The following is a 19,665-nucleotide window of genomic DNA, read 5'->3' as shown; positions in this document are numbered from 1 at the left end:
CATGTCTCCCAATAGTGGCTCCCTGCAGAGAGACAGCATGGCGGAGCTGATCCAAGTCTGCTGGGTCTGTCATGGCCAGTTCGTACTATAAGGCACTAGGTGAGACCCAGATGCAGACACAGGAGGCAGATGGTTAGAGTCTTTGTCGTTTATTTATAATCCAAAAGGAGTAGGCAAGAGAATGGTCGTGGACAGGCAAAAGGTCAAAACCAGATTCTGAGACCAAAAGGTAAAGAGTGCCAGACAGGCTCGATGTTAGGGCAGGCAGAAGGGTCAGGCAGGCGGGTACGGAGTCAAGAAAAACAGGCAAGGGTCAAAACCGGGAAGACTAGAAAAAGATAATAGAAAATAGGAGCACAGGAAAAACACGCTGGTTGACTTGAAAACATACAAGACAAACTGGCACAGAGAGACAGGAAACACAGGGATAAATACACTGGGGAAAATAAGCAACACCTGGAGGGGGTGGAGACAATCACAAGTACAGGTGAAACAGATCAGGGTGTGACACTGCATGTCCTGCCGATACACGGAGAAGCTAGCCAGCGCTATATTATCCGTGTCGTCGTTCAGCCAAGTCTCGGTGAAACATAAGATATTACAGTTTGTAATGCCCCGTTGGTAGGATAGTCTTAATTGTAGATCGTACAGTTTGTTTTCCAATGGTTGCATGTTGGCCAATAATACAGAGGGAAGTGGCGGTTTACCTCTGCAAGTTCTTCACGCTAATGACGGGCCTTGTCTTGACAAAGTAGTATAACCTTTGCGTCAGACTCATTAACTAAAATATCTTCGTCCAGTTGAGTAATCGCTGTTCTGATGTCCAGAAGCTATTTTCGGTCATAAGAGATGGTAGCAGCAACATAATGTACATGAGATACAAACAATGCAAAAAAAAATAAAAAATAGCACAGTTGCTTAGGAGCCCGTAAAACGGCAGGCATCCCCTCTGGCGCCATTATAACCCTACTGAGCTGTTATTTTAAAGCTGCAGATGGCACCACAACGGGCCCTGAAGCTAAGACAAATAGGGAGAGAAAGTAGGCCTGTTTTATAGCAAATCTAAGACTATCACAGTGAGGGGAGAGATTCTAAGACTGATCTGCTGCTGTGACACCTAAAGGAAACATATGCAGTGGCAGTGCGGCACCTTATATTAAAGCTACCCCCTCCATTACCTTAAATTGAATTTTGTAATCTTCTACCTGCTTCTGTTTCCTTTTGCCACCGGCGCTGGCAGACACTTTGTACTGTGTCCACGGATAACAGTAACATCCACCCACCTTCCAGCACACCCACACACACTGCTATAGTCTACATACAGCAACGCAGAGTTGCAGACCCACACACATACACGTGTGTGCGCAGGCTAGCACTCAAGCTTTCGCACACACGCAGGCACACAAACACAAAGTCCAATCGCATACAGCAGGTGATTTTGAGAGTGTGTTATTCTTTCAAACAGACAAAAACTACTTTACAGTATTGTCCAGGTGCCTCCACGCAGGTCTTCAGTGTCAAGCCATTTGTCATATTAGAAACCCCAACCTCATTTATTTTGCTGCCTTCTCCCCACTTCCTTGTATCCCTCTGGTCCATAAGCAAGGAGAGGTCAATTAAATGGGTTGATGGACAGAGGGGAAAAAGCCTGCAGGGATTCAGCTGTGATTGAAAGCAAAGAATGAGCGGCTCCTGCACTCCAGACTCTATTTATATCAAGATGACGTGGGAGGATAATGTGCCATCAGCTAGGAGATGGCATTAAATGACCTTTGATCAGGGAAACATGGATCCAGCGCTTGAGAGAGGCTTAAGTCCTACAGCCCAGTCTGTCCCTTTACGGAAGGGTAAAGGAGGAGATATGGATCTGCGTCTAGGCACACTTGGTCTACAGGACAGTGAACCTTACCAGTTAACACTGGGAACCACAAAGGACTTTCATCTGACAAGCGAATACAGCTGTTTCCCTTTGACTTGCTGAATACAATTACATGTCACATACGGCAGTTTCTAAAACACGATTTGGCTTTTCACCTATTTTCTGAAAAGTCAAAGTAAGGTATTTTCATACGTAGATACACATACCACATTTCCTTTCAGAGTATTGTCTGAATAGTTACATTTTGGCATCTTCACAGTGTGGTTATTTTAATTGAAGAGCCCAAAGCTAAGGAGTCCAGAGCCCCAAGGTCTCATAGAGACAATATCATTTGATAAGGAGATTCTAAAATGAAGCAACAGTGTTTTTGTCAATTCCCCCTCCTAGCCACTAACTGTACATCACATGATTTGACTGTACCATTCCTAGGGTTGCTTGAGTGGAGGCATATTAGAGGGCTTCAATTCCTTTGAAAGCAATGGACTAAACATTGCCCTGTGTCACCTCTGTCATCTCCTCCTGAAGACAAATGCATTAATAGAAAGACTGTCATTGAAAACCAGATCAACAGCACCAGTAGGCATCAACACGACTAACTTCTACTTTGAAGATTAACATGTTTTATATCAGGGACAATGTTTTGCCTATAACGCTTTTACAGAACCTATTTACAGCTTTGTTCTCTTGTCACATTAATTTTAATTCACAAAGACTTTGGCTCTCTTTCTTAGCAAATGTTTGAATTATTAAAGGGTGGTTTTCAGAGGGGAACGGAGACATTTGTCGAGATCCACATATTTTTTAAACGTGCCCTATAGGCATATACGTTCACTCGGTGCCTGTGTTAGCCACAGTCACTATCACAGTGAGAATACAACCCACGCTTCCTGTGTTCTTTACTTATTTTCGCCAGTTTTCCAACAAAGCCAGTTTTCTACTTAGTGGTATTACAATACAATCCTTCTTTGTGTACAAATGAATGATGCCGCTTGAAGAATAATGGTGGGAGGAGATAGCCTTGTTTGCCCTAATTTAACCACGGAATTACAGCTAAAGAAGGCTGATTTCTTTGTTAGATATTCAAGGTGGAGAGCTTATCCCTATTTAGGTCGTTTGATAAAACATGAATAAATGGATAAATACATGGATTAAAGAGGTACACTCAGTCAGCGACAGAAAACTATTTTAACCTCTTTGTAATATATTTTAATTTGTATTTAACCTTTATTTAACTAGGCAAGTCTGTTAAGAACACATTTTTATTTACAATGATGGCCTACTGGGGAATAGTGGGTTAACTGCCTTGTTCTTTGTTGGGATTAAGAGTTTGTTGGATTTTTTAAAGATATTTGTTTGTGTGTGCATGTGTCAGAGAGGGAGGGATAGAGTGAGATTGTGTTGGAAGGAAGCTGCCGCTCCTAATGGTGTCGTCCATCACTGTCATTAATCATAAATCATAACACACACATACACACACACACTTTCATTGTGACATGTTTGGTTGGATCCTCTACAAGTAAATTGCATCACATTTCCTTTGAGAGATCCTTGAGCCACCACCATTCCTAAAGCATGGCTTATGTGTCTTTTTTCTGCTCTCCTCTGCAATGCATGTACAGTATATACACAATCATTCTCCACCGCCACCAGAATCTTATCGCTATTCTATCACATACTTAGTGACTGCAGCAGTCCATAGTTAAATCCTATATATGATAATTTGTTCCAATATATCTCAGCTACTGCCTGTGCTGGCTGCCTGCCTACCTTTGTAAGGCTCCTGGAGATTTGTGCACCCTGTCACGCTGAAGTTTGCGTTCCAGTTTGAGTCATGATACACGTCTCTGGGCAAAATATTACTCTTGCTGTCAAGATTGATATATTCATGCATTCATGCTTTCAGCACTACAATTAATCTGTGCTTTTATTATTTTCTTCTTAAGGAGGAGGGGAAATGGTATACATTCAAAATAAAATAATAATTCAACACTATGTTTAGACATCGTATGATGTGATCACATTGTCCTGTAATAGCACAGTATATTGGGCGGTAGGTAGGGACCTCCATGAGAATGTGATCAAAATAGTTCCTATTAATCAAATTTGCCTCCAGTATAGTTACAGATGGTTGATACTCCATTTAGCTTGTTTGTTTTTAGATCTACCGATGTCAGATCCTAATTTGACCCGTTTCTTTGCAGCAGGAAAATTATCCTGCAGCAGGAGGATTTGAATATCTGAATAAATATTTTGAATTGCCGCCAGGGAGTAGCTGGAAGCGGTGTTCATATACAATGCACACTGTACCTATATTGTACCTTATGTAGGCTACGTGCAGGCTACAGCGCGTCTCGTGTTAATGTTTATGTGGATTATCATAAATTGACATATTTGTAGGGGTAGATGTATTTTTGTTAGGGAAAATCTGTTTTTGTTAAATCAATTGTTGAATTATATTTTGAAGGGAAGCAATACCCACAGCCACTGACCCCAGCACACATATGACAGAGTTGGTGTCACGTTCTGACCTTAGTTCCTTTTTTATGTCTTTATTTTAGTTTGGTCAGAGCGTGAGTTGGGGTGGGCATTCTATGTTGTTTTTCTATGTTTTGTTCTGTTGTTCTATTTCTATGTGTTTGGCCTAGTATGGTTCTCAATCAGAGGCAGGTGTCAGTCGTTGTCTCTGATTGGGAGCCATATTTAGGTAGCCTGTTTTCCTTTGTGTTTTGTGGGTGGTTGTTTCCTGTGTCTGTGTTTGCACCATACGGGACTGTTTCGATTTTCGTTTGTTCTTTCACTTTGTTATTTTGTATTTTTGTAGTGTTCAGTTTTACATATTAAAATGGACACTTACCACGCTGCAAATTGGTCCGATATTTCTTACTCCTCGTCAGAAGAAGAGGAAAGTCGTTACAGTTGGCATGGGTTTGAATCTGGTCCACTGCTCATGGATGAATGTCTATTTCTGATGGGTTAATTCTGTGTGGTTGCTGGTTTAAGACAGAAACAACTCAAAGGTTAACAGTTTATGCATTAATTCTGAGCGATTAAGGTTAGGGATATGGCAGGGGTAGGCAACCGTGGTCCTGGAGTGCCGCAGGCACTTCATGTTTTTGATTTAACTGACCTGGAAGACCAGGTGTGTTGATTTTAAGCCATCACTGAATTGATCAATTAGCTCAGTTGGTCAGGTGTGGTGCCTAGTTGGAACATCCTGCACTCTAGGAACAGAGTTGCCTACCCCTGGGGTATGGTTTGGGGAAGGCTGACAACACAATTATTTAAAAAACAATGCCTCTATGTTTCATCAGTATTAATCATATTCTTGGTGGTTGCTAGAGCATCGTGAACTGCCGTAGTGCAGTGGTCCAAGCAGTGCCCTCTGGGTCCGAGCCTCATGAATTAGGCACGCACTGCTGGCCGATAGTGACCAGCCTGAGCCTACATTAGGCCCACAAGTTAATTGTGTTTCAATATTTTCAAGAAGTAAAATGAATATGATAATTTACACATCAAACAAAAGTGTCTCACCCTCAACAAAATTGTCTTTGGATAGGCTCATGCATAAACATTTTGACAGCTTTACGAAATGAAATATTAAAGCCACACAATACATGCTTTCAATCCTCACCAAAGAACAGAACTATATTAACAAATTATACATAGGTGAACTATAAAACGTGGACTAGTATCCACACTGGGGGAAAGTTGATCATTCTACTGTAGGCCTACATTTGTCAATCAACTGATGGCCCAAATCAACTCAGCCAGAGACACACAATCTGTAGCCTATTATGGGTTTTCACACCTTTCATTATGTGACAATGGACAGGCAAATCAAATAACAAGGAGCCTATTGCAACCATCGATGGAACTAGATCATCGCCATCTGACGCCTTATTAAACAATCAGCACGGGCTGATCTCATTTGCAACCATTATTGGTGACCTTATTACCGCCCGCTAAAAGATGATGTCGGTGTTACCCTTATGCCTCGATCATGTGCTAGTCAGAACTAGGAAACTCTGAAATGTCCGACTTGCTATCTGGTTGTAGTTATACACGTGCCGTTACACAAGTCCTGCTTGCAACCAGTCTTTCAATTTATGTTCGCCCTCTTATTGGTATTGTAATCTGAACAATTTTGTCCTTTTTGAACAGACTAAGGACGATTGAGCTATTTGACAAGCATTCTGTACAATAGAAATATACAGTGGTGTAGTGGTTCCTGGAGAAGTGGGTATACTCTAATTTACCAAAAATTTGCCAAACGGCCCGCCAAATCATATAGACTCAGCAAAAAAAGAAACATCCCTTTTTCAGGACCCTGTCTTTCAAAGATAATTTGTAAAAATCCTAATAACTTCACAGATCTTCATTGTAAGGGTTCAAACACTGTTTCCCATGCTTGTTCAATGAACCATAAACAATTAATGAACATGCACCTGTGTAACGGTTGTTAAGACACTAACAGCTTACAGACGGTAGGCAATTAAGGTCACAGTTATGAAAACTTAGGACACTAAAGAGGCCTTTCTACTGACTCTGAAAAACATAAAAAGAAAGATGCCCAGGGTCCCTGCTCATCATGCTGCAAGGAGGCATGAGGACTGCAGATGTGGCCTAGGCAATAAATTGCAATGTCCGTACTGTGAGACGCCTAAGACAGCACTACAGGGAGACAGGACGGACAGCTGATCGTCCTGTCTCTTATACACATCTAGATGTGTATAAGAGACAGGTCACGCACCAATAAATAAAATAAAATTTACAACAACTGCCCGAGTTACACCAGGAACGCACAATCCCTCCATCAGTGCTCAGACTGTCCGCAATAGGCTGAGAGAGGCTGGACTGAGTGGTTGTAGGCCTGTTGTAAGGCAGGTCTTCACCAGACATATCCGGCAACAACGTTGACTATGGGCACAAACCCACCATCGCTGGACCAGACAGGACTGGCAAAAAGTGCTCTTCACTGACGAGTCGTGGTTTTGTCTCACCAGGGGTGATGGTCGGATTCACGTTTATCGTCAAAGGAATGAGCATTACACCGAGGCCTGTACTCTGGAGCGGGATTGATTTGGAGGTGGAGGGTCCGTCATGGTCTGGGGCGGTGTGTCACAGCATCATCAGACTGAGCTTGTTGTCATTGCAGGCAATCTCAATGCTGTGCGTTACAGGGAAGACATCCTCCTCCCTCATGTGGTACCCTTCCTGCAGGCTCATCCTGACATGACCCTCCAGCATGACAATGCCACCAGCCATACTGCTCGTTCTGTGAGTGATTTCCTGCAAGACAGGAATGTCAGTGTTCTGCCATGGCCAGTGAAGAGCCCGGATCTCAATCCCATTGAGCACGTCTGGGACCTGTTGGATCGGAGGGTGAGGGCTAGGGCCATTCCCCCCAGAAATGTCTGGGAACTTGCAGGTGTTCATACAAATATTTACACATGTTAAGTTTGCTGAAAATAAACGCAGTTGACAGTGAGAGGACGTTTCTTTTTTTGCTGAGTTATGAATGCAACAAAGATGTAGAATCATCTGGCCAAGTGCATAAAGTTCCCTCAGTGCTCACAACAAGCAACCTCTGACAAAAGTCCCTCCACTTCTAGTCGATGTGAGAATGATGAATCATACACCTTATCGATAGCAACAGCTCATGGTCATCCTGAAATCAGAAGTTTTTTTGACTCAATGGAGGAGCTGTATATGCAACTGGTTCACCTCTGATGCTCACAGGCAATGTGTATTGGAAGAGATTTCTGAATGTTCTTCACCCAGCATAGACCCAACCAGACATGCTTTATCTACTAATTTGCTAGATGCAGAGTTCAACAGAGTTCAAGTGAAGGTCAAGCAAATCATAGAGAAAGCAGACTGTATTGCAATCATCTCTGATGGGGTGGTTGAATGTCCGTGGGCAAGGAATAATGAACTACATCATCTCCACCCCTCAACCAGTATTCTACAAGAGCACAGACACAACATAACCACCAAGATGGCGTAGCAGTCAGACGTCTTTGTCATCGTCTTTTCGTGTCCCATGTATATATCTTTTTATATTTTTCTAAACCTCAACTTCAGAACACTCTCCTGCATCCCGCCTCACCCAATGTGGTGTGGATCTGCTTTTTTCTAAAGTATTTTTCTTTGCTTTTGAACCGGAACCCCAACAGAAGCTAGCCAGCTAACTAGCTACTAGCTAGTAGTCAGCTAACCACTGCTAGCGGTCATCAACCTTTAGCTCGGAAAACTCTCGCCAGTTTGCACAACGCGATTCAAACCAGAGCATACCGGACTTATTTTCTCTCCATATCCCCGGATTCATACCGTAAGCTCTGAACCTTTTCACCTGGATCATCGCAGCTAGCTAGCTGCATTCCGAATGGCTACTCCTGGCTAACGTCTCTGTCCCAAAGCAAGAACCAATTTGCCTGGAGCTAGCCCATACTAGGCCCATCTCCCGGCTAGCTGAAGAGGTCCATCAGCCACTCCTGGGCTACAATACCTATTTTGCCAATTGGCTTGGACCGCTTTTACTGCCGGTTCGGAGCCCCACCAAACCTTCACGACTGGACTACCGACGTAATCTGCCAGAGGGGGTTCTTCAACTGGCAACAACGTTGTGAAGTCCCCTGAATGCCCATCTGCTAGCCTGCTAGCCGCAGCCCGCTAGCTGTCTAGAGCATATTGGACTGTTAGCTAAAGAGATCCATCGGCCAATTTCTTGGGCCACTACACCTATTTTGCCAATTGGACTGGACCCCTTTACTACAACGAAACCTACTAATCCATCACGACTGGTCTACCGACGCAACCGCTGTAATTTGAAGAAACTAATTTGAAAGGAATAATATAAAAAAAAATGCTCAACTATCACTTTTCAATCTCTGTACAATAATGTCACCAACTCACCAAGATTCTCAACACATAGAACCCCCCCCCCCCCCCCCATAATGCTCTGCGGCACAACCCCAATACAACACACTAGGTTCATTCTCTGATCCCATTTTTTTCGTGTTTCACTATTTTTATTTTTATGAAATTTCACTGAGGAGGATGGTCCTCCCCTTTCTCCTCTGAGGAGCCCCCACTGGTGCCAACTGTAAAGTTTTGTGGAGGAGGAATAATGGTCTAGGGCTGTTTTTCATGGTTCAAACTAGGCCTCTAACTTCCAGTGAAGGGAAATCTTAACACTACAGCATACAATGACATTCTAGATGACTCTGTGCTTCCATCTTCGTGGCAACAGTTTGGGGATGGCCCTTTCCTGTTTCAGCATGACAATGGCCCCGTGCACACAGTGAGGTCCATACAGAAATGGTGTGGAGAAACCTGACTGCCCGAAACAGAGCCCTGACCTCAACCCCATCAAACACCTTTGGGATGAATTGAAGCGCCGACTGCAAGCCAGGCCTAATCGCCGAACATCAGTGCCCGACCTCACTAATGCTCTTGTGGGTGAATGGAATCAAGTCCCCGCAGCAATGTTCCAACATCTAGTGGAACGCCTTCCCAGAAGAGTGGAGGCTGTTATTGCAGCAAAGGGGGTACCAACTCCATATTAATGCCCATGATTTTTGAATGAGATGTTCAACGATCAAATGTCTACATACAGTGCATTCGGAAAGAATTCAAACCCATTCACTTTTTCCACATTTTGTTACATTACAGCCTTATTCTAAAATGGATTCAATTGTATTTTTTCCTCATCAATCTACACACAATATCACATAATGACAAAGTGAAGAGGTTTTTAGACATTTAAAAAAATATATATTAAACATAAAAACAGAAATACCATATTTACATACTGCAAGTATTCAGACCCTTTGCTATAAGACCTGTCCGGGGGCATCGTCGGACAGGGCCACAGTGTCTCCCAACCCCTCCTGTCTCAGCCTCCAGTATTTATGCTGCAATATTTTATGTGTCGGGGAGCTAGGGTGGGTCTGTTATATCTGGAGTATTTCTCCTGTCTCATCCGGTGTCCTGTGTGAATTTCAGTATGCTTCCTCTAATTCACTCTCTCTTTTTCTCTCTCTTTCTCTCTTTCTCTCTCTCTCTCTTTCTGTTTCTCTCTCTCTCTTTCTCTCTTCTATTGGAGGACCTGAGCCCTAGGAGCCCTAGGCCTCAGGACTACCTGGCCTGATGACTCTTTGCTGTCCCCAGTCCACCTGGTTATGCTGCTTCTCCATTTTCAACTGTTCTGACTGCGGCTATGGAACCCTGACCTGTTCACTGGACGTGCTACCTTAACCCGGAGCTGCTGTTTTGGACCCTCTCTCTACCGCACCTGCTGTCTCTAACTCTGAAAGATCGGCTATGAAAAGCCAGCTGACATTTACTCCTGAGGTGCTGACCTGTTTCACCCTTTACAACCACTGTGATTATTATTATCTGACCCTGCAGGTCATCTATGAACGTTTGAACATCTTGGCCATGTTCTGTTATAATCTCCGAATAATCTCCATCTCTAATCTTTTTCCTAGCCACCGTGCTTCTACACCTTCATTGCTTGCTGTTTGGGGTTTTAGGCTGGGTGTCTGTACAGCACTTTGTGACATCGGCTGATGTAAAAAGGGCTTTATAAATACATTTGATTGATTGATTTGATTGAAGTAGTGACGTGCAACATACACCTTGTTTCCTGAAACTAGTCACATATTTGATATTTCCAAAATGCTAATTTGAATGGTGTAAAGCGAAAGGGAGAGAGGGAGAGAGAGAGCAATACAGAGAGAGAGAGCGTCCCAAAAATATTTGAGGTGAAAAGCTCCAGAGTTTTACTGTATATTAATATATGACCAGCAGGATACATCATTAACAATGTGCTATCCTCTACAGAGACAGGCAGAGGGAAGGAGATAGAGAAGCTCAGTTTTACTCCCCTTTCATCCCTCTCTCTCTTTTGTCCTTTTCTGGTGAGAAGATTAGAGCTGCCACACGTCCATAATGATCTCATTTGTTGGCGGGGGTGAATCACACAGTCCCCAGTGTGCTTCCTCACACTCACCTCCTCCCCAGTCCTAGCAGACCTTGTTAATCACATGCCCTACAAAGACCTAGCATTGGCCGTGTTCATCCACTGCCACCGCAACCCGGTCCACGATCCATGCACAGGTCACTGAAGCATCATTTAGCTCTTCTAATTTATTCTGCTTGCTGTTTCGTCTCATAATGTTGAATAGGAGAGGAGTGAAAGCTTCAGTAAAAGTAGTACAAGAAATTGGTGGCTGATTGGAGCCCAGGGTGGAGGGAGAGAGAGGGAGAGAGGACCCTGTGCTCCCAGTCAGAGAGCCTGTTATATGTCTTTGTTAGCTCCCGCTACTCTGGCACAGAGCAAACTAATTACCTCATGTTTATATCATCCTAATTAGTGCACACTCTAACAGGCTAATTACACAGTGTCGCAAACTCTCAAAAATGTTCCTGTAAAGTAGAAGACTGTCTAAGAAGTGTTGACATTTTGGAGTGAGGAATCTCTAAACTGTACTTTGTTTGTGATGAATACGTCTTTGTGCTCTGTTTTTATCACTTACATCATAGCTACAGGTGTAGAACCTTAATTTGAGCCAGATTGCTACAGCAGAAAAATTATCCTGCAGAATAATTATGTGGATTATAATGAATGTACATTTTTGTAGGGGTTGATACATTTTTCGTAAGGGAAAATCAAATCTGAAATGTCAAAGTGTAAAGTACAATCTTCAGACACCTTTTTAAACCTCAAATACACAGCAAATATGAAATGTCCTGCATTGCAGGAAAGTTATCCAACAACAAGGTGAGAAAATTAAGATCCTACATCTGTAACACAGCTAACACCCATGGCATGGTATGGAAATTAAATAAACGATGGCGCCGGAGGGGAGGGCTGCCGTCTTATCGGCTCTTAACCAACCATGCTATTTTGTTTGTTTTTTCGCGTTGTTCGTAACTTGTTTTGTACATAATTTTACTGCTACCGCCTCTTATGACCGAAAAGAGCTTCTGGACATCAGAACTGCGAATGCTCACCTCTAACTGGACGAAGAGTTCTTCTTCAACAAGTCGGACGGGAGGGATATACTACTACAGACACCCGACCAGGCTCAGATCCCCGTCATTCGCTGGAGAAGGAAACTGAGATTTTGTGGGAAAAGATCAGGGTGCCTTGCGAGGATCAGGTGACGAGTGGCTAATCTGCCCCTGCCTTCCGTCCTGCTAGCTAATGTTCAATCACTGGAAAATAAATGGGACGAACTGACAGTACATATATCCTACCAACGGGACATTAAAAACTGTAATATCTTATGTTTCACCGAGTAGTGGCTGAACGACGACATGAAGAACACTACTATACACTATCGGTAGAACTGCAGCCTCTGGTAAGACACAGGGCGGGTGCCTATGCATACAGTTGAAGTCGGAAGTTTACATACACTTAGGTTGGAGTCATTAAAACTCGTTTTGCAACCACTCCCCAAATTTCTTGTTAACAAACTATAGTTTTGGCAAGTCGGTTAGGATATCTACTTTGTGCATGACACAAGTAATTTTTCCAACAATTGTTTACAGACAGATTATTTCACTTATAATTCACTGTATCACAATTCCAGTGGGTCAGAAGTTTCATAAAATGATGTTATGGCTTTAGAAGCTTCTGATAGGCTAATTGACATAATTTGAGTCAATTGGAGGTGTACGTGTGGATGTATTTCAATGCCTACCATCAAACTCAGTGCCTCTTTGCTTGACATCATGGGAAAATCTAAATAAATCAGCCAAGACCTCAGAAAATAAATTGTAGACCTCCACAAGTCGGGTTCATCCTTGGTAGCTATTTCCAAACACCTGAATGTACCACGTTCATCTGTACAAACAATAGTACACAAGTATAAACACCATGGGACCACGCAGCCATCATACCGCTCAAGAAGGAGACTTGTTCTGTCTCCTAGAGATGAATGTACATTGGTGCGAAAAGTGCAAATCAATCCCAGAACAACAGCAAAGGACCTTGTGAAGATGCTGGAGGAAACAGGTACAAAAGTATCTACAGTATATCCACAGTAAAACGAGTCCTATATCGACATAATCTGAAAGGCCGCTCAGCAAGGAAGAAGCCACTGCTCCATATCCGCCATAATAAAGCCAGACTACGGTTTGCAACTGCACATGGGGACAAAGATCGTACTTTTTGGAGAAATGTCCTCTGGTCTGATGAAACAAAAATAGAACTGTTTGGCCATAATGACCATCATTATGTTTGGAGGAAAAATGGGGAGGATTGCATGTCCTAACCGACTTGCCATAACTATAGTTTGTTAACAAGAAATTTGTGGAGTGGTTGCAAAACGAGTTTTAATGACTACAACCTAAGTGTATGTAAACTTCCGACTTCAACTGTATGTCTGAATTCAATAATGGGAAGGCTATTTTACAAGAACCCCCATTGAGTTATCTGTCTCTATTGCATAAGTAACATTTCTGTCACATGTTTGCTTCAGTGAATTTATTTGTTATAGTGTCCTGAGGTAAAGGTTGTCTCTGTGAATGTCTGTCGTCAAAGTCTCTCTATGTGTGTGTGTGTCCCTCTGGCTGTAGGAGGTGTGTTAAAGTTGAACTTGCATGAAGTTCTAAGATTAACTCGGTGCACCGTTAGATCCCCCACCTGAGAGACTAAAATGGCATATATTATATTATTAATTTCAGCGGGAGATGAGTGAGTTGTGTCTGGCTGTTTGATAACAGGCTTAATCAAAGTTGGGCTCAGGGCGTACTATAGATGTAGCCTTACGTCAAAGGGAGACAGGATCTGACACTCACACACAGTTATCTAAACTGTGGCACCAAAACGCTTCACCTTCATAATTCCATGCAGATTCTAAGAGGTCCAGAAATTGCTTAGGACTGCAAAATCCAAAGTGTCTCAGTACATGTACATTATTAACACTGGATTTACCTGGAGCCAAGCCCACAAAATAAGATTTTTTTAAAGGCTAAAATGCAATACTAGTGGTTTTCAGGAGGGAAAGGCAAAGAGGCAACCTTGGTAAGTCTACTGCCACTGTTCGGGTTTAAGATTAATTGACAGCTTGTGGCTCTGGAGTTAGAGTAAGTGTGGAGATTCCATTACCTAAATACAAGCTGGAGTGGAGCTCAGTGAATTTCATTGGCATTCAAAACACTCCAGGACGAATGAAGATCTTTTTTTTACCAGGTTAATGGACATTTAACCCAAGGGAGAAAACACATGTGTGACTCGTTTCAGAAAACTAGGCGTATGTCGCGGGTCACTACTTCACACAGAGACATTTGAAGTTAGGTTAAAGTTTTTTATCAAAATGCATTTTTGGCAGAAATGCCTTCTGGAACATGTGAACATTCATGTACCTTAATAACAGACTTGTATGCCATCTGTAAATACGAATACAATTGTTAAATTACGAGCCTAGTTGGTTTAGCCAAAGAAAAAGTAAGGAACCTTCCCGCTAGCCATTATTGGCTGAGATACTGAGTGGGCTGGACATGCTGAGAGATGAGTTCGGATTGGTCTGCTAGCTGGCTAACATTGAACCTGGTTGGTTAGCTACCTGCAGATTCATGCAGGGTAGTAATGTCATGAGTTGTGATTATGGCTCATTGTTTATCTAGCTAGCTAGCTACATGTATTAACAAAAGACCCCACCATGCAAGTAACCATTTCATTAGAATGTCGCTGCAACAACTGTTTATAGACATAGCTGGTAAATCCGCTCTGGAAATCTACTCCGATTTCAGAGCACTCTCATCTGAGTGTACCAGAGCGCAGAATAACTGATGAATTTAAGAACACACAACACCCGTTGAATATGGCCGGTGTCAGTAAACGTTGGCAAAAAAAGCGTAAATTGTTGCCAGCTGCATAGATGCAGTCACCAACGCTCTGGATAACATAAAAACAGCCTAACAAGCTCTGCTAAGGTGAGTAAAATGGTCAGTGAACGGTTCTCTCACGTTAGCCAGTTAGCTTCAGTGCTTGACTGTTGTTGTTAGGACAGAGTGCTCGGATCAACCGTTAAAGTGATGGGTGGGGCTAAAGCTTAAGAGGTTGTGAATGATGCTGAATGGGTATAGACAAAGAAGAGCTCTCCAGTAGGTACCAAAACATTCAAAGACCATTTTCTCAAAAGTGAAGTTACAAGTTTATCAACTTTCACAGCAGAATTACTTTCCCATTGTTCCTCAAATGCAGTGTATGAAATACCATTTTCTAGCTCTGTGTCTCTTCTTTTATCCAAAGTAAAAAACACCATTTCAAATTTTGCTACATAAGACTGAATCAAGGCGGTCGTCACATCTGTGGTGTGGAGGAGCAACATGGGTTAATTCATTCCCATATCTGCAGACTGCTAGCTGAGATGTGTCATGTAATTACAGATGTCTTTCACAGGGGGAAACATCATGTAGCCTAATACAGTAGGTCTGCACCAGAGCGATTTTTTACATTGAGGCCTTTATCGAACAAGAGGGTAATGGAGATAATGATCATTGCGCACAATACACATTACCATTAGTATTCAGAAAGGATTTAAAAATTTTGTTTAAGGTAAAATGTAAGCAAGGTGAATTGAACAGAATAGAATAATTTGATTGAATTGCCGAAACTTCAATTAACATTTTTGAAAATGAACATGGATGACGAGTCAGTATTTAAATTTTGTGGAGTCTCATAGTTCTGTCTCTATCATTAAGCGAAGCCACTCCATTTCAAACTTCTAAACCGTCCAAGCGGTGTCAATTTCATTCTCTGCTTAACCGCTTATCCTAATTTGCTTTGCCTGCATTGTCATGGCTGCAGTGTGTCATGATCAGAATAACCAGGAACTCTACTTAACTTTATGTTGTAACCACCACCAATGTACCATACTCACCGGCTGCTAGATTGTTTTAACTTTGGTATCTTTATGTTCCCCTCAGAGTGAATACACATGTCCCCGTCCACTACCTGGAGCTTGGCTTGGAAACGTACCCACCATTCACTAGGAGACATGTACTTTTTACCAGCCAGTTGCTAACAAGCAGAGGAATCAGGGCCTACAACACTATGGCTACCCCATTACTGTCTGTCCTGACATTACGGTGGCACTCTCTAAACATCTGCTACAGACATATGTCAAACTATACCTCAACAGGCCCATGGACAACGTAATTTGGAAGCAAGAATGACTTTCATGATTTCTACCACTCCGAATATTTATGTTTTCTTTTACAAGATCTATATACTCTTTCTGTATCTTAGGTTCTCAGCTGCCCTACAGCAGTGTTCATCCAACTATGACTAAAGTTGCTGTTAAAGCATTGGCCATGTTAACTCTTTGATTGGCCAATTAGGCTGGTCCAGATTGAGGGGGTTTGGAACACTTCACGTCTGCAGCACCTCTCTGACCGTTGGCATGGAAACTTGGGACTCTGATGGGGCGGCCTGTGCCACGATGGGCGGTATCACTCTGCTGGAGGCTGGCGAAGTGAAAATGGGCTGTGGAGCATATGGACCATTACAGTTAATGAAGGTGACTAGTGGACAGGGCGATGGCCGTCCAGACGCAGATTGTCCCTTCTTTCCCGGCTAGGAACCACAGGCTTCACAGTGAAGTGTCAGCCCAGCAACGATTTGATGATGTGCACTGAACAAGTAGCTCTGACTGCCTAGCAAAATGTAATGTGCAAACTGCTGTGTGTAATTTAAAATACATGTCCATGGTTTTTCTTTGCTGTTGAACAACCCATTATTTGCAGCTGTGGTTTCGAAAAAGATGAATCATTTCTATTCTGCCAAGATGGCTTCAAAATAATCTATGCTCTCGGCTCAGAAGTGTTCATGTGGATTTTGTTTGCTTTATAAGTTTACAGCGTGTACCTGTCTCTTGAGTAATATTTGAGTAAAGCTCTCATTGTTCATTTAGTCCCCTGGGGAGAGCTGCATTCAATAGCTGGAGGTACTTTTCTGAGAAGTCTGAGAAGTCTGGAGAACAGCTGATCTTCCTGCCAATCACACCTGGTGGTGGAGGAACTCAGTCTATTCCCAGACACACAGACAACTGTAATTACACATCTTGGCTCAGGACAGGAAAGAAAAGAAAAAACTAAACTGAGACTCAAATTCTCAACTGTATATGACTATTTACAGTATTATTTGTTGCTACCATCTCTCTCTGACACCAAAGGCCTTTAGGGGTGGGTGTTTTGGATCTCTGTCTCGTGGGCACTGGGGAGAACTCTAGCTTTGGTGGTTCTGTCTCATTAAAAGGACCAGAGGATTTCACAGCAGAACCATTTCAAAGCGGAGTTGCCTCGGGGGATAGTCTCACTGATATGAGACTAGTGCCATAGGGTGAGAACACTATAGAGATGGATGTTCTGTATGAGACATTTTATCTGTGTGCGTGTGTGTTGGAATGATGAACGTTCCAGAGAGGTTTCCTTGAATTTCTCTGGAATCTTTGAAGATGGATGAAGCCTCAACGTTCTTATAGTACTACCATGCTCTTGTGCCAAATCAACATGCATGTCTGTGTGGGTGAGTGGGTGTATGTGTGTGTGTCTAGCGTGTCTGACTTCATTCATGAGTCTGCTTGCATTGCTTGACAGTGGTTTTGAACAAGAGATTATGTATGTGTGTCACAAATACGGTTCCTGCCACTGCTAACAAATTATGAGTAACGCTGAATACATGCTGTGTCTACATCAAAATCTCCTTTAAAGGACATGTCAAATCCCCTTTAAACGGATGTGTTGAATTTGTGTGTGTGGGTGAGTAGGTGGGTGGGTGTGTGGACAAGTGGGGACATTTCACAGGTCCCCAAAAGGAAAAATGCTATTTAGGTTTAGGGGTTAGGTTTAGGGTTAGAATTAGGGTTAGGATTAGGGTTAGAATTAGGGGTTATGAATAGCAGTTAGGTTTAGTTTTAGGGTTAGGGGTTAAGGTTAGGTTTAGGGTTAGAGGTTAGAGGTTAGGGAAAATAGGATTTTGAATGGGAATACATTTTTCGGCCCCCATTTGGATAGTAAAACCAACGTGTGTGTGTGTGTGTGTGTGTTTGCGTGAGTGCGTGCGTGCGTGCGTGTGTGTGTGTGTGTGTGTGTGCGCGTGTGTGGAGAGAGGACTGGGGACTCATATTCACTGCTTTCTTCATTAGTGTTCAAATGGGGTTGAGCTCGGAGGCATTTGGCATATCTCAAAACAGTATCATTGGATTTCTACATTAAAAAGATAACTATTTTGTACTGTATATTTCTGCTTTCTCCCCATAAAGGTATTGATCATTTTATAATTAACTGTGTTATTTGTTCACTGAAAAATGTTCTGTTTTATAATGTAAATAATAACTGAATCAATGGTGAGCAATAGAAATTGGTCAAATAGAAATGGTCATTGATCCTTTTTTTCTAACATACTTTAATGAAAACCATATACATTTGTTACAAAGCTGTTCTCAAGCATATGGATTTTCAGGGTGTACACCATTTAATAAAATCAAAGAAAACGTGAGCATGAGCACAAAAACTTGAGAAAGTATCAATCGTGTTTGAATGAGCTTGTTAGTGCCATACTTGGGTCTCTGTGTGTGTGTGTGTGTGTGTGTGTGTGTGTGTGTGTGTGTGTGTGTGTGTGTGTGTGTGTGTGTGTGTGTGCTGTCTCTTATACACATCTAGATGTGTATAAGAGACAGGTGTGTGTGTGTGTGTGTGTGTGTGTGTGTGTGTGTGTGTGTGTGTGTGTGTCTGTCTGTGTTTATGTCCATACGCAAGTATTAAATATGTATGAAGTTGTATGATGAACTCAATGTACCTGCTAGCTACTGTACCAACAAACCAAGACATCAGCACAAGAAATGCGTGTGACTGAGACTGCAAATGACTGACTGCCACACAGTATGTGTTTATTTGTATATGTCTGGTTTGTGTTAATGCTCGATAGAGTCTGTCCTATTCCCCACACATCTCTCAGTGATGGTCCTGTCACATCACCATTATTAGTCCCATTAATTCGGAGATTGGAGCATTGATCTCTGTTCGACCGTATACTGTTCATGGTGACACTTACCACGGGCGCCGAGCCGCTGCACCGGCCCAATAATTACGCTCCATGTACCACAGCATTACTTTTCTCAAGAGGGGGGCAAGTTTGTGAATTTGCTTCTACGTTTCACTGCTCTTGGAACGTGTCAAGCTGTCAGCGCAAAGGTCCAGATGGCAAATATGCCTTGCATTCCCTGTGGCGTTCCTTACTCCCCGTCTCTCTCTCTCTCTATGGCTCTACCTCTATCTATCTCTTCCCCCTTCTTTCACTCATTTTACCCCCTCCCCCCATTTCTCTCTTTCTCTCTCTGTCTCTTTTCTTCTCCCCCCTCTTCAGTGATGGTAACACAGACAGAGTGCTGTGTTGAAGTGACTACACTGATTGAATAATGCATGAGGCTGTATAGCCCCTGTGCGGTCCAGGGTCCAGACCAGACAGTTAGCAGTCCATAACATTTCTTCCTCCGGAAAGGCCCCAGAGTGAGTATGTTCAACTATAGGAAAATACACTGGTGTGGCCTTTACTAACTCTGGTCGTGACACTGTACACAATCCAACTTGACACTGTGAAAGTACTACTCCGTCACATTTCTTTCCATGTGGGTGCAATATGGATTACATACACAATCACAGCTGAGTCAAACAAACAAACAAACAAGAGAAAAAAACACAGTGGGTTCAGGCCAGTCTGTTCAGATTTTTCTTAGATTTTGCACGGGTATAGACACTCCCCTCAATCC

General features: G+C 42.7%; 1 protein-coding gene across 2 annotated transcripts in view; it reads left to right on the top strand.

The window, feature by feature from the left end:
* LOC111964083 (leucine-rich repeat transmembrane neuronal protein 4-like) overlaps positions 1-18,456 on the top strand; it is a 54,623-nt gene extending 36,167 nt beyond the window's left edge. The window contains exon 3 of one of the 2 annotated variants that reach the window (XR_011479902.1): positions 15,824-15,907. Coding sequence is in view for 1 of the 2 variants with exons in the window: in XM_023987798.2 (XP_023843566.1) it covers positions 15,824-15,889 (66 nt within the window). In the remaining variant the exon portion in view is untranslated. Of the gene's footprint in view, positions 1-15,823 lie in introns of both variants that reach the window. The other variant, XM_023987798.2, reaches the window with a different exon arrangement.
* Positions 18,457-19,665: the final 1,209 nt, after the last annotated feature.

The sequence above is a fragment of the Salvelinus sp. IW2-2015 genome, linkage group LG5 (assembly GCF_002910315.2).
Source record: "Salvelinus sp. IW2-2015 linkage group LG5, ASM291031v2, whole genome shotgun sequence".
In the NCBI taxonomy this organism is placed as follows: Eukaryota; Metazoa; Chordata; class Actinopteri; order Salmoniformes; family Salmonidae; genus Salvelinus; species Salvelinus sp. IW2-2015.
Note: the sequence above shows the minus strand (reverse complement) of the source record. Positions and strands in the feature narration are given on the sequence as shown.